Genomic DNA, 14,286 nt, shown 5'->3' with positions numbered 1-14,286 from the left:
AGCAGCACATAGTTACCTAGTTACCATTTTTGTATAAAATGTGTGATTTGAAATGTTAATACATCAAAAAGTTATGTGGATAATGTTCAAAATGTAAATGTAACAGCATTTTTTATTTTTTATTTTTTTAATTCACTTTCAAATAGACATTCCACTCCTGCCTTCCATCACTTCATTAAGTTTAAATGAAAATGAAGAAACTAATGGACCCTTTGTAGTCCATTGGCTAAATAATAAGGAGCTGCATTTCACCTTGTCAATGGAAGTCTTTTTGCAGCAGTTGCGAAGAAGTTTGGAGCAGCAATCTCCAGAGTCTGGAAATGAGGAATTTGGACAGTTGGAGAACCAATCTGATGAAGGTACTAAATTAACATTGGCTCATTCAAATGTGCACACATATTTTCTGCTGTTACATAATCTGTGATTTTTGGATATACAGGCAATGGAGGGTTATGGATTGTGTGCAGGTACATGGTTTTGCCACTGTGTTCAGCACAGACATTGTGGGCCAAAGGGCCTGTTCTTGTGCTGCGCTGTTTCATGTAAAATGATTTGCATCTGTGACATTTTTGAAGTTTGTCTCCAACAAACTATATCCATGTTATAGAACTTCATTCAACAATTATGTTGAAAATGATGAAAACCTACTGTTGCAATTTAATCATGACATCATTGGATTGTAGGCTACCCAAGTGAAATATGAGGTATTGTTCTTCCAATTTGAGCGTGGCCTCACTCTGGCAGTAGAGGAGGCCAGGGACAGACTGGTTGTTACGGGAATGGGAAGCGGAAATAAAACAGTGGAAGCAAACTACTGGAAAGGAGGGATTCTTGCAAGTCGACCTTCTACTCTCAATCCATTGATTCCCACAGCTTCCTTGACTACTCAGGTTAAACCCCTATCCCAGCCCCATCTCCTTATCTACCTTCCAACCCACCCACCCGCACGCACCATTCCATTCACTCCCTGCTCCCATTGCCGAGTTCACTTCTCCTCCTCCTCTATCTCCATCTGCTTATCTCTCACCCTTCCCTGTGTCCTCATATTTATTGTTCTTTCATTCCCCTGCCCATTATCTCTCTGATCTACATTTCACTCCCCACCTTTTCTTATCAGATTCCAACATTTGCACCCTTTCATCTTCTATACCTCCAGCCTTGGTTACTGTCTCTATCACCTGACTCTTCTGCAATCAACCCCACTTCACCAGGATCTACATATCACTTTTCATTTCTTGCCCCTCCCCTTCCCCTTATCTCTTTCGACCAGATATTTCTCCATTCCATTAGTCTGAGCAAGGGTCCCATCCATTTCCGTAGGCAACTGAGAAAGTTTGGCATGTCCACGAGGATTGTCACAAACCTTAATAGATGTGCTGTCGAGAGTATTTTGAAGAGGCACCTGTTAGCTTGGCATCACAGCTGCACTATCAGGCACGTCAATTTTCGGCGGATTTCCGCGTTTTTAAAATCCATTCTCCACGCTTTTTGCATGGTTTCCGCGTTTTTCACTTTGCCAAATAAATGGAGAAATCAGATCGAAAAAAGAAAGAAAAAAAAAAACAATGTAATGAACATTAGGGGTTATAGACAATAGACAATAGGTGTAGGAGTAGGCCATTCGGCCCTTCGAGCCAGCACCGCCATTCAATGTGATCATGGCTGATCATTCTCAATCAGTACCCCGTTCCTGCTTTCTCCCCATACCCCCTGACTCCGCTATCCTTAAGAGCTCTATCTAGCTCTCTCTTGAATGTATTCAGAGAATTGGCCTCCACCGCCCTCTGAGGCAGAGAATTCCACAGATTCACAACTCTCTGACTAAAAAAGTTTTTCCTCATCTCTGTTCTAAATGGCCTACCCCTTATTCTTAAACTTTGGCCCCTGGTTCTGGACTCCCCCAACATTGGGAACATGTTTCCTGCCTCTAACATGTCCAACCCCTTAATAATCTTATACGTTTCGATAAGATCCCCTCTCATCCTTCTAAATTCCAGTGTATACAAACCTAGTCGCTCCAATCTTTCAACATATGACAGTCCCGCCATTCCGGGAATTAACCTAGTAAACCTACGCTGCACGCCCTCAATAGCAAGAATATCCTTCCTCAAATTTCGCGAGAAATCCCCCCCGCTCGCCCTGGAAATCTCCTGGAAATGTGGCACCTAGGCTGGGCAAGGCAGCCAATCTCAACCTCACCGGGACTTCCATGGCCAATTTGTCATTTTGGTCGCTAGAGGTGCCGCAAGAAATCCCCCTCTCCCCCCCCCCCCCCCCCGCGTGCCCTGGAAGTCTACCCGGAAATATGGCACATAGGCTGGGCAAGGCAGCTAATCTCGACCTCATCGGGACTTCCACAGCCGATCGGTGAGTTGAATTTGCAACCTGCGGCTGGGGCTCTGGAACTTCAGTCCAACTGGAGCCAGCAAATCTATCCCCATAGCCGACTTCCTTGGCCTGCTGGATAAACCAGCAAAGCTCTGGAACCAAGAGTGCCAGAAAATCAGTGGTGGAACTGTAATGAGTAACTATTAAATTTAAGTGCAAGATTTTATAACTAAATTAATTAAGACAGGGTTAAAATATAAAACACAGCAGAAAAGCCAATTACCACCTTTTTGGGCTGATTATCAATTAATGTGCGAATTTACTTCAAAATGTTATTAGTGTACAGTGACATAATCACATTATTTTGTAATGTCTGTTTTTACTTTGAAATGCACTAAAAGAGGTTTGAAACTGGTAATTTTGTGTGTAAATTTTCTGTGTGACTATTGACTGCTTGAGCCTGCAGAGATTGATAAATGCTCCCCACATCCAAGCTTGTCATCATCCAGTCCATCCTCGTGGTGCATAGCATCAGAAAGGCTCATTGTATCGACAAGAATGCATGTCACACTGGCTCTTCCCTTTTCTCTCTTGCTTTCAAAAATGAATTGAAAGACAGAGGTACAGGGAAAGAGCTGAGAAAGGGTACTTACTGCATTGCTCTTTCAAAAGTAGCAAGGGCTCAATGAACAGAATGACTGTCCTGTAATAATTCTCTGGTTTTCGTGTTCAACAGAAAGAAGAATCTTGTCGTATTGAAAATGTTTTTATGTTGCTTAGATTGCACATGCTGGTCATGGTTGATCTGCCTTTTGCCATCATTCAACTCTATTTTATTTGCTCAACACAAAGATTATGATTTCCCAGCATTAGTTGCCAAGATGCAAAAGTTCTTCTGTGTGAGGTTAGATGCTGCATTTGAGCAGACTGGTTAGGTGCTGCAATTGTGTAGACTGGCTAGATCTTGGAATTGAACAGACTCTTATTCTCCACAGTATCTGATCCTACATTTAGCAGAGTGTTCATGTATGTATATTACGAACCTTTTTTTCTGTGTTTAAATTCCAAAATACTCTCAAAAGGAGAAACTATGTCTGACACATTATTGGTCTTTATGTAGAGTATAAGTATTAAAAGATTTATGCAATTTGTACTTTCAGACAAAGATGCTGGGGAAAAAACTTCTTCAGATGTGATGATGGATCATAAGATCGACATGCTGTTGGCTGAATGGAACAAAAATGCAGACATGCTCTTCAGTATTCATTCTATGGATGGCTCTTTATTGGTGTGGCATGTTGACTGGTTGGATGAATATCAACCTGGGATGTTTCGACAAGTGCAGGTGAAGGCATCTTTTGTTCCTTTATATTGCATATTTGATGAGCAAGATTTCCAGTTCCTAGTAAGTGATCCAATAACAAATTCAATGAATTCGCTGCTTCATAATATGTAGAGTAACATTCTAAAAAGAACATGAAAAGAAAAGGTATTTGAAAAGCCACATATCAGATCTGTTTTTGTCTTGGTATAATATACATTAACATTTACATCCCTCTGATTCACAGGGAGCTGTGGTCCCTTGAAATTCAACTGTTTTCCTGAAAATTTATTATAATACTGTGAAACATTTTTGTTTAAAATTGATCTACAAGTATTAATTAAGTACCATCCAATAGTTTGTAAAATCGGCCCGTCCGGTATCACCTATTTCCAGAGGCTGCTGGGTCATCTGAATGTTGTTTTAAATCTTGATGGAGCTTGGAAATTTTTTGCAGCTTTTTAGTGATACTATTTTTATTAATCTTTGGCACAATTACATATATAAGGAACAGGTAAACTTCCTAATATTTTGTTATAGTTTGAATATTTGAAAATCACTGATAAATAAAACTTCACTATGATATGTCTGGCTTGTGTTAAAAGGATGAATTTAAATGAAATCTGACAATGAAATGGTATTTTTCTTTAGGGCACTTGAAATATTCCTGCTTTTGTTTTTTTTATAGCAGACTGTTACAGTGTAAGTGGCTTGAAAGACAATTCTCAACAACGACCATGAAAAATAAATTTAAAATGTGTGTTTTTTTTCCTAGATTTCATTTGCCTCTCGGATTCCTGTTGCATTTCCTACTGGTGATGCAAACTCTCTCAGCAAAAGCATTGTTATGTATGCCTGCACAAAAAATGTAGATTTGGCTATTCAACAAGGGAAACAGAAGCCACATGGTCTGAATCATTCCTCCTCTGGCATGTTAATTTCTGCTGGCCATAATAAATCATCTGGTAATCTAAAACTGAGTATCTTCACACCTAATGTGCTCATGATCTCAAAACATGCAGATGGATCCTTGAATCAGTGGGCAGTCAGCTTTGCAGAAGAGTCTGTGTTTTCAACTGTCCTTGGTGTATCTCATAAGTCTCGTTACTGTGGCCATCGCTTTCATCTGAATGAGCTGGCTTGCCATTCAGTTTTACCATTACTTTTGACTACTTCATACCACAATGCGCTACGAACACCAGATGGTGTGTCCCTTTACAATGATGAATGGAGCTTTGACCCATTACGATGTAGCAATTCATTGTCAAGAAATCAGAGGGAAAATACTACAACAGCTACCTTCCAGGATTCTAATTCGATATATAGTGAACTAATTTTGTGGCGAGTTGATCCTGTCGGGCCATTGTCGTATTCTGGAGGGGTATCGGAGCTGGCGAGGATCAATTCTCTGCATGTTTCAGCCTTTTCAAATGTGACTTGGCTGCCAACTCTAATCCCAAGCTACTGTCTAGGTAGGTCTTTTTGAGTTCTCAGACAAATGCATTGAAGCAGAACAATAATACTTCATGGAGACACAATAAAATGCAGATGCTTGAACCGTGAGCACAACACAATATGCTGGAGGAACCCAGAGGTCAGGCAGTATCTGCAGAGGAATGGATAGACTATGTTTCAGGCCGGGACCCTTCTTCAGACTAAATTGGCCAAGGAAGTGTCTCAACCCTAAATGTCATCTGTTCATTCCTTCAACTGATGCTGGTAGATCTGTTGAGTTCTTTGTGTTTTGCTCAATTTCACTTCATTTTGCAGACATCTTATGTATCTAATTCGCACTGACAAGATTATGTTAAAGTTTATAGAATCAAGATTTTATAATATAACTCTAAATCAAATCTATATTTCCAATTTCATGGTTATTTTAGTGCAAAGTTAAAACAGATTGTTATTTGCATAGCTCCAGAAATCCATCTGACTAAAACCAAAAATTAGATTTTCTATCTAATTTTGGTTAATTTTTATCGTCATAACCTTTTTTCACTAATCTGTGCACTTTTTTCCTTCATTCCATCTATGCCATAGTTGTTGGGAGAAACTTGCTAGGTGCTACAGTCATCAGTAATATGCCTTTGCCATGGGACATACTCCGTAATTTTATAGTTGTCCAATGCCAGATAATGGAATTATGATTTTTATTTCAGGTGCATACTGCAACTCTCCTAGTGCATGTTTTGTGGCAAGTGATGGACGGTATTTACGATTATATCAAGCTGTTATTGATGCTAAAAAGCTTTTAAGTGAGCTTTCTAATCCAGAAATCTCTGTAAGTAATTGTTTACTTTTTTTCTAAATACTACGCGAGTATACTAATTTGATTGTGCTATTGACACCCAAAGTTAAATGCACATTTCCAGGGCAGAAATAGGTTACAGTATGCAGCATTCTTCAGTGGTTAAAATATTACAATCATGATATTGTTTGCATTTGTAATATTTGTTAATACTATCAGTCAGTTGTTTCATTAATGTGCAAGAGCACCAAATGTTTGCAGAAATTTGCTTAGAATTCCTCCAAGGTTTTGGACATCAACTAAATCGAGCATTTGGGAGGGGAAAAATATATAAACAAGTTAATCAGTAATTTCTTCTTTTAGGATAAATATGGCATGTTCTAATGTTGTTTATAAAGCAGTTTATTTTCTTTCTCACGATATAGATCAGAAGCAAATACTGAAAATGTAGGTATCTGGTAGATAATTCAGTGATAGCCTGTACATGAAATTTGTCTCTTGAATCTGAAGATTGTCTATAACGGAATATACCCGAATATTATTTCATATGCTTTAACTTTTTGTTTCAGAGGCTTGTTGGAGAGGTTTTCAGTATTGTGAGTCAACAGTCCACAGCAAGACCAGGTTGCATAATTGAACTGGATGCTATCACTGAACTTGTAAGTCAAATATATCTCGCCTCCTACTTCTATAACTCTCTTCACAATCATTTTATGTTAATCTGTGAACATGGAATGCGTATATTGGACTGTAATAGCTATTTATTAAGACCTTGCAGTATAATCCAAAGAACACTCCCAAGGGCTTTCCAAGAAATTAAGTACATTTTGAAGTGCAATCACTGGTTTACATTGAAGTCAATTTGGGTACTGAATCATCCACAATTAGTAAAAGAACAAAGTGATCATAACCAGGTAATTTGGTTTCTGAAGAAGGGACTCGACCCAAAACATCACCCATTCCAAAGCAACACATTCTAAGTGTCATGCTCCCTTCTGCACTGAGCAAGACACTAGATTACATGCTCAGATTGCTGAATTGCATTATAACTTTCTGACTGAGAACCTTTTGATCCATTCTGCACTGAACAAAATTTGCTGAGCGCTGACTTTTAAATGGCAATTTAGGCAGTTTTTCTTCTCATCCGTGCAGCCAAGATGTTTCCTCTAATAAAAATGAATACACTAATTGGCCATTTACTGCAATTATACAAGAGTAGATTAGGAACATTACAATCTGCATTTCAAACATGAACGTAAAAAGAGAAGCAGAGGTTGGATGCCTGCCCTGCCATTCAATACAATCATAGCCAATCTGTTGTAGTTGCTTGCCAGTTTGGCATCACCCTCGTTTTCCCAATCTTTTTAAAAAAATGCATCTTTGTCCACTCAGAATCTGCAGCGTTCTATCCTCCACAGCTCACTCTGAGAAAAAAATCCTATTTATCTCAGTTTTAAATGACTGCTCCCTTATCTTGTAACTGTATCTTCCCATTTGACACACTTCCATTTATGGAAACATCTCAACATCTATCTTGTCACTTCCCACTTGAGATCATGTGTGTTTGAGTAAGAGTGCTCTTCGATTTCTAAGCCGTTAAAGAATGCAGGTCTTACTCTTTCAGTCGTTCATGACATGGCAGGAATCAACTGAGTAAATCTCTTCTGGACTGCCACAATACTCGCATATACTTTGATAATTAAGGGAGTAAAACTGTATGCAGTACTCTAATTGTGGCCTCACCAATACCCTGTACAATTGTAAAAATACTTCTTAATTTTTAGTCACCAAACCACTCGCAAATCACCTAACATGATTTACCACCTTAATTGCTGCAGTTGCATGTTAACCTTTTTTTGCTTCATGCATTAGAACTCCACATTCCCTATCTACCTCTATCCTCCACTCACAAAACACTGATTTACACGGCACTTGAAGTATTGTGTGTGGTTCTGTTTGTGACGATAGAAAGGATGTAATTGCCCAGGAAAAAGTGCTGAGGAGATGCACCATGATGTTGCTTGGATTGGAGGTCAATGTTATTGGTTTGGCAAGATTGTTTCCTGGAGGTTAAGAGGCTGAGGGGTAATCTGCTAGAGGTATATAAAATTATGAGGCACAGATAGTGTAGATAGAATCTTTTTCTCAGAGTTAAAGTATCAAAAACTAGAGAGCATAGGTTGAAAAAGAGACAAATGAATTTTAAACGGGATCTGAGGAGTAAGTATTGTTTTAAACGGAGTGGGTGATATCTGCGAAAGGTGGTTTAGAATCGGATACAATTGTTATGTTAAGAGGCACATACCCACTTAAATGAGTACAACATAGTTGGAGACACAAGCGGTTGCAGATAAATAGATCTTGAGAAAAACAGTGCTAGGGGATCTCAGCGGGTGAGGCAGCAACTTGTGAGGGAATGGACAGGAAACCTTTCAGATCAGGACCCTTCAGACTGTTGGATAGAGTAGGATGCAGTCCTGCTATGGGCAAATGGGATTAACGTAGATGAACCTAAAGCTTGTTGACATGGACATGGTGAATCTGTTCCCATGCTGTTCCACCCTATGACTGTATACATTAAAGAGTTCATTTAATATCAAATGTGTCTTTTAATTCCTCCTCCTGCTCTATATGACCATGACTTTCACACAATAAATGGCATTTCCCAAGTTTTTGGTGATTTACACAACCTAATTGTATCAATACAGGGTTGAAATAGCCTCATGGCTGCGTGCTCTTCTGCCTATTTTCATGTCATCAGCACCACAAGCTTTTAGTATATTAAATTCAATAATTGAGTGCTAAAGCAGAGCTGCCAACTATTATGTTTTTGCCGTATTTATTACGTTTTTTGGAGATAATTACGGCAGTGTGATTTGGGCCGCTGCAGCCTGGAACGCGAGTCCCCGTCCCTGGGCCGCCGCAGCCCGGAGTACGAGTCCCCGTCCCTGGGCGGCCGCAGCCCGAGTCATGGTCCCTGGGCCGCCGCAGTCCAGAGCGTGAGTCCCCGTCCCTGGGCCGCCGCAGCCCGGAGCACGAGGTCCCGTCCCTGGGCGGCCGGAGCACGAGGTCCCGTCCCTGGGCCGCCGCAGCCCGAGTCATGGTCCCTGGGCCGCCGCAGTCCAGAGCGTGAGTCCCCGTCCCTGGGCCGCCGCAGCCCGGAGCACGAGGTCCCGTCCCTGGGCCGCCGCAGCCCGAGTCATGGTCCCTGGGCCGCCGCAGTCCAGAGCGTGAGTCCCCGTCCTTGGGCCGCCGCAGCCCGGAGCGCGAGTTACTGTCCCTGGGCGGTCGGAGTGCGAGTCACTGTCCCTGGGCCACCGCATTGCTGAGCACGAGTCCCCGTCCCTGAGCTGCCGCCTTCATCAGCAGCAGATTGAAGGGCGGGTCGCCATGACTGGACTGAAATCCGGCATGTAACAGCCGACTTCCAGAGAGCGCAGTTTGTCAGCAACGTACAGAGGTAGGTAGGAAGGGAAAAGGATAAGAAAGGAGGGGAGAGAGAAAGAGGGGGGGGGTGGGCCTTTGCAGCCACTCTCCTGCCTGGGCCCAATTGCTTTGCAGGTCAGGCCCAGATAGATTCCCCCTTTCTCCAGCCCGGAGTCACTTTTGATGACTACTCACTGGTATGTCTTGAGGCAGCTGTGCATCCTGCACTAAAGGCCGCACTGACTCCAGGTTGTGTGACTGCTGAAACAGTTTAGCTCAAACCTTCCATCAAACCCGTTTTCTTATTTAGCGGTAGTGTACTTCAGACGGATTAGTTCTCTAATCGTTGTCATTTTAGGGCTGCGCGACTTCATTAACCACCAAGAAACACAATAAACACAACTGCATCGCTGAAAATTAATATTATCACTCTGTTGACCAAAGGCATTGTTTTAAAATTGCCAGTTTTAATAAGGAAAAACACCACTGAATTTCGCCCAAGTCAGCGCACACACACACGATCAGATTTCCTCACACAGAAAGGGTATAGCTGTGCTAAAAAAAACAGTTGTCATCAAGTGAAGTTCAGTGAAAGGCTTCTGGAGAAGTGCAAACAGCAACCGATGTTAAATGAACAAATGTATAGCCACCCACCTTTTGTTTTCCCTCGCCTTTTGAAGAAGTTTCCATTCGGCTCCCAGAACTCTGAATTTTGTCAACTTCAACCAATAGCTCTGCTAGTTCTGCAGCCATTTACTTTAAAAGCCTTGTTTGTTGACCATTAGGTCCTGGTAATTTGTCTATCTTTAGTCTTTCCGAAACAATGTCTCTTACGATTGTTATAAGTTTTTCCTTGCCATTTGACTTTTTAAATTCCCTTTTTTTTTTATTTCTCTTTTTTCGCTAACTGTCATGTCTTCCTTCATCCTTGGCAGGTTTTTCCATTTTTCTTTTGTGTCCCTCTTCATATGCCTGTATGTTCATTTGAAATCTGTTGTGACTATATTCTTATTTTTCCTTTCATGCCATTGTTACCATTTTCAATCTTGTGTGCTAGTTTTCTCTGATGGTCCCTTTGTAATTTTTCTTTTAAATTTAATTGAGCCATGTATGAAGTATTTACCAGTTTTATTTGGTAATTATTTGACTCTGGCTTTATTTTAGTACGGGAAAGAAACACAACTGCTTCATGTCTTTAAAGAGGATTTTATATTAGTTAATCAACCCATGAAAAGGCAGAAAAATGAAAAGAGCGGAACAAACAAAACAAGTCCACGGCAGGAAACAGGTATAAAGTCTTGTTTATGTTATCTGTTTACAATTTCTTTGGGGGAAAATCAAGGTTGCTGATATGATCCCAATGTTTAGGAAGTCATCTAGTTAATAGATTTTGGAGAGAGGTTAAAGAGAGAGGAAATAGAACTTGGTCAAGCTGTGAAATGCAGATCTGAACAATTTCAAAAACCTTACACTAAAAGAGAATTCTGAAAAATCCCAGCACATCAGGTGGAGAGAAAAATGGCGATTAATATTAAAGATGGACACCGTTTCAACACAATTGGTCAGTTCTGATATAGACATAAAAAGTGAATTGGGGGAAATTATTGAATTTGATTTGAACCCCCAAAGACTGCAACTTCCCCACTCAGATGTGCTGCTCCTCATACCTACGTTAGTCCGTGTTGGAATAATGCAGGAGGCCTCAAACAAATAAAACAGAGAGGAATGGAAAATAAAGTGATAAGCAACAGGAAGCTTTGGGTCACCCCTGTGGACATCCACAAACGATTACCCAATCGATGTTGTTGTTCCAGGGATGAGTATTTCCGACAATTCACTAAATTAGAAGACGTCCAAGTGACTTGCTGTTTCACCTGGAAGGAGTGTTTGTATCCTTAAACGGTAAGGATACCGTTATCCTTAAAACGGTAGGAATTTTAAAGGGCAGTTAAAAGGGCAGGAATTTTGTCTGCCGCATGCCAAAATGATATGAACAGGAACATGGAAAAACAAAGTAGGGTTTCTTCATGCTGCTTGGCTTGCTGAGTATTTCCAGCATTTTCTTGTTTTTGTATTTTTGGTGCCTTGGGGGCGCTTTTGAGACCAAAATAATTTTTGATATGTGTGTTGATTTTTCTTTGTTTACTGTGTTTTTCATTACTTTGCTTCCAAACACCATGAAATTTAAAGTATCATCTGTTGCACTTACTGTAGACTGTGGAGGACATTTGCTCTTGTCAAATGTTTCATCTAATGTGGCGAGTCTGCTACTGAACTTGAACAGCAACTTTACTAACCAGCTTCCAGTAAAAAAACAATTTCACAAATATCGATTTTTATTTTATTGTCCAATTTAGTATTTTGAGTTCCATTTTTATTCCTTTTAAAAGAAACACATTAGTCTTCCCTTGTAACAGACCATTGTTAACATCGCTGAAAGGAAGCTTGTTTCTATGTCTTAATTTCATTTTTTGCAAAGCAGTTCATTTAAGTCCATTAGTGTTCTGTTTGATTTGCACTGTGGCTTGTTTCGAGATATAGTTTTTTTAGATCCAAAAGGTATTTTATTATAAAAAGATTGAATGTAGATGCATTTTTCCCAAAGTCTCTAAAGTACACTCAATTTTTAATTTGCTGCAGAGGAGTGGTAGCAGAGTGTTAGATCACCAACCAGCCTGATACTCCACGGGGAGGTGAACAAGACCATAGTATCTAGGAATACAAGTTAAGTTTAGGACGACATTAATGCTGTCGACTTTTAAATTCCATTTAAAATTATGTATCAATCTATCCAGAGAGTAAAAAGAATAATACTGCACAAGTAATCCATAATCCAAGCAAACACCAGATTGGAGCACAAATAGGGCAAATGCAGCCCGTTCTTCCTTGTGAAATTCTCCATCAGTGTACTGTCCTTTAATTTGAGAAATTTGACTAAGTTGGATGAAAGCCCAACTTGGCTCTACGCATAGCATCATAACGTAGCCAATGTGCAGAGAGCTACATCACAATCACTAGGAATGTCCTATTCTACTGGCAAGATAAACCCACAGGTCACACCTTTGGTACTGTGGTGTCCAAGTGGAATTGAGTCTTCTGTGATAGCTCAGGATCTTTAAATTCTCATGGGCCCAGGTCAAACATTGATAAGTAAACTTCCTCCTTAGTACCTAGCATCTTTTCTCAGTGAATATATTGATATCATCTCTGTTGAACAGTAGTTGGAATAAGTACCTGTGCGTAGCAAACGAAGAAAATCTTAAGTGCAGGATGTCAAGATCCCCACTAAACGTGAGACCTGAAAGTCAAAATTATCTGATTGGATCTGAGTGAGGTGATGAGAAAACGAGCAGTGATAAAGTAGTGATAAGATTCTGCATGCCCACAGTGATTCTCTTGAATTCTCTGTTGAAAATATTCTGACAGGATGCATCTCAGCTTGATATGGCTACTGCTCTGAAGCTGCAGAGTGTGGTGATGCCACAGACAATGGTGACCACAAAGTTAACTAACTGATCATGTCCTTATCAATCTACTTGTTGTAGATGCTTTTGTCGATGTGACTGTAGTGGGAGGCCCACGGCAAATAAGACACATCCTTGCATCAAGGAAGCTATCAAGGATGCTATCTATTCATTTGTGCAGCGGTATCATTCTATACTGGTGGATAGTTTAACAGATATTCTGACGACGATACCTCAAGAGCATCCCCAGTGCCAACAAAGCTATGGCCTAATATGAGAGTGTAAAAGACAAAGCTGGAATAATTTAACCATCTTTAGTCTGAAATACTAAATGGATGATCGACCAAACTGCCATTTGGAAACCAGTCCTCTAACTGATTTACTTGACTCACTGTGATATTAAGAAACTGCTGAGAGCACTGGTTATAACTAAGGCACTGTAATCAGGCATCACTTCAGTAATGGAGCTACAGATGTTCACCACAATATTTTGCCTCTAGCCAAACTGTTAAAATACAATTACAAAACTCGCACCTGCCAAATCAAGTGTAAAATTGCTTTGATTTTCTTATAATGGCTAGAGTAATTTAATCATGCTCATTACTCGCAAATTGGTCATTAGCAAAAGATGTTGTTGAAAGTACAACCAAGCAAGGTTTATTCACCAGTATTACTAACTGATGACCAAGGCTGGGAAACCAAAGGCTTCCCCGCAGTCTTAATCCAGAATGGCCAAAGGGGATGAATTCAGGAGATGAAGTGAGAGCAGTGGTCTTTGTATTAAGTCAGTATTTGTGGAGAGAAAAAAAACATAGTTGACATCAGATTGTTGATTTCTGATGGAAAATCCATCAGAAGTTGAAATCAATGCACAACATTGCACATATGGCCTCCAGAGCCATATGTATAACGTTCAACAGACTCGCCACCTTCCAGCCATTGAAATTCCTCCCCATCTCCATTTTGAAGGTACATCCTTTTATTTTGAGGCTATTCCCTCTGGCTCTGGACTCTCCATTGCAGAAAACGTTATTTCCACATCCACTCTGTCTAGGCTTTTCATTGTCTAATACGTTCAATGAGAACCCCCTCATCCTTCAGATCTCCAATGAGTACAGGCCCATAGCCTTAAAAAGCTCCTCATATATTCACCCAATCATCGCTGAGATTCTCGTAAACCTCTGGACCCTTTCCAAAGCTAACACATCCTTCTCAGATATGGGGCCCCAAGCTGCTCACAATATTCCAAATGTGGCCTCACCAGCACCTCATAAAGCCTCAGCATTGCATCCTTGCTTGAAAGGATGGTGATTCATTGGTGATTTTGGCTTTCCAAGAAACTCCCAGGTTGCAACAAAGACAATGGAAATGAAAATTATTTAATTTCTGTTCTTGATGTAGATAAGTTGTACAAACTTCACTGCTGTCCAGTAACGTGTTCAAGATGCATGCTTTGCAGATAGTTATCTTGATGTTGATTGTAAGTTTTCTGTTCTACC

The 14,286-nt window shown here is 40.3% G+C and overlaps 1 protein-coding gene across 2 annotated transcripts in view; it reads left to right on the top strand.

Annotated features, from left to right (window-relative positions):
* Positions 1–14,286, top strand: part of dmxl1 (Dmx like 1) — a 156,842-nt gene that overhangs the window by 56,407 nt on the left and 86,149 nt on the right. For both annotated transcript variants that reach the window (XM_078396297.1, XM_078396298.1), the window contains 6 exons: positions 147–359; positions 3,489–3,673; positions 4,425–5,121; positions 5,809–5,930; positions 6,467–6,556; positions 10,488–10,611. In XM_078396297.1, coding sequence (XP_078252423.1) covers positions 147–359; positions 3,489–3,673; positions 4,425–5,121; positions 5,809–5,930; positions 6,467–6,556; positions 10,488–10,611 — 1,431 coding nt within the window. The remainder of the gene's footprint in view (positions 1–146; positions 360–3,488; positions 3,674–4,424; positions 5,122–5,808; positions 5,931–6,466; positions 6,557–10,487; positions 10,612–14,286) is intronic.

This window comes from Rhinoraja longicauda, chromosome 3 (genome assembly GCF_053455715.1).
Source record: "Rhinoraja longicauda isolate Sanriku21f chromosome 3, sRhiLon1.1, whole genome shotgun sequence".
Classification (NCBI taxonomy): domain Eukaryota; kingdom Metazoa; phylum Chordata; class Chondrichthyes; order Rajiformes; family Arhynchobatidae; genus Rhinoraja; species Rhinoraja longicauda.
The sequence above is the reverse complement of the archived record's forward strand: the minus strand, read 5'-3'. Positions and strand labels throughout refer to the sequence as shown.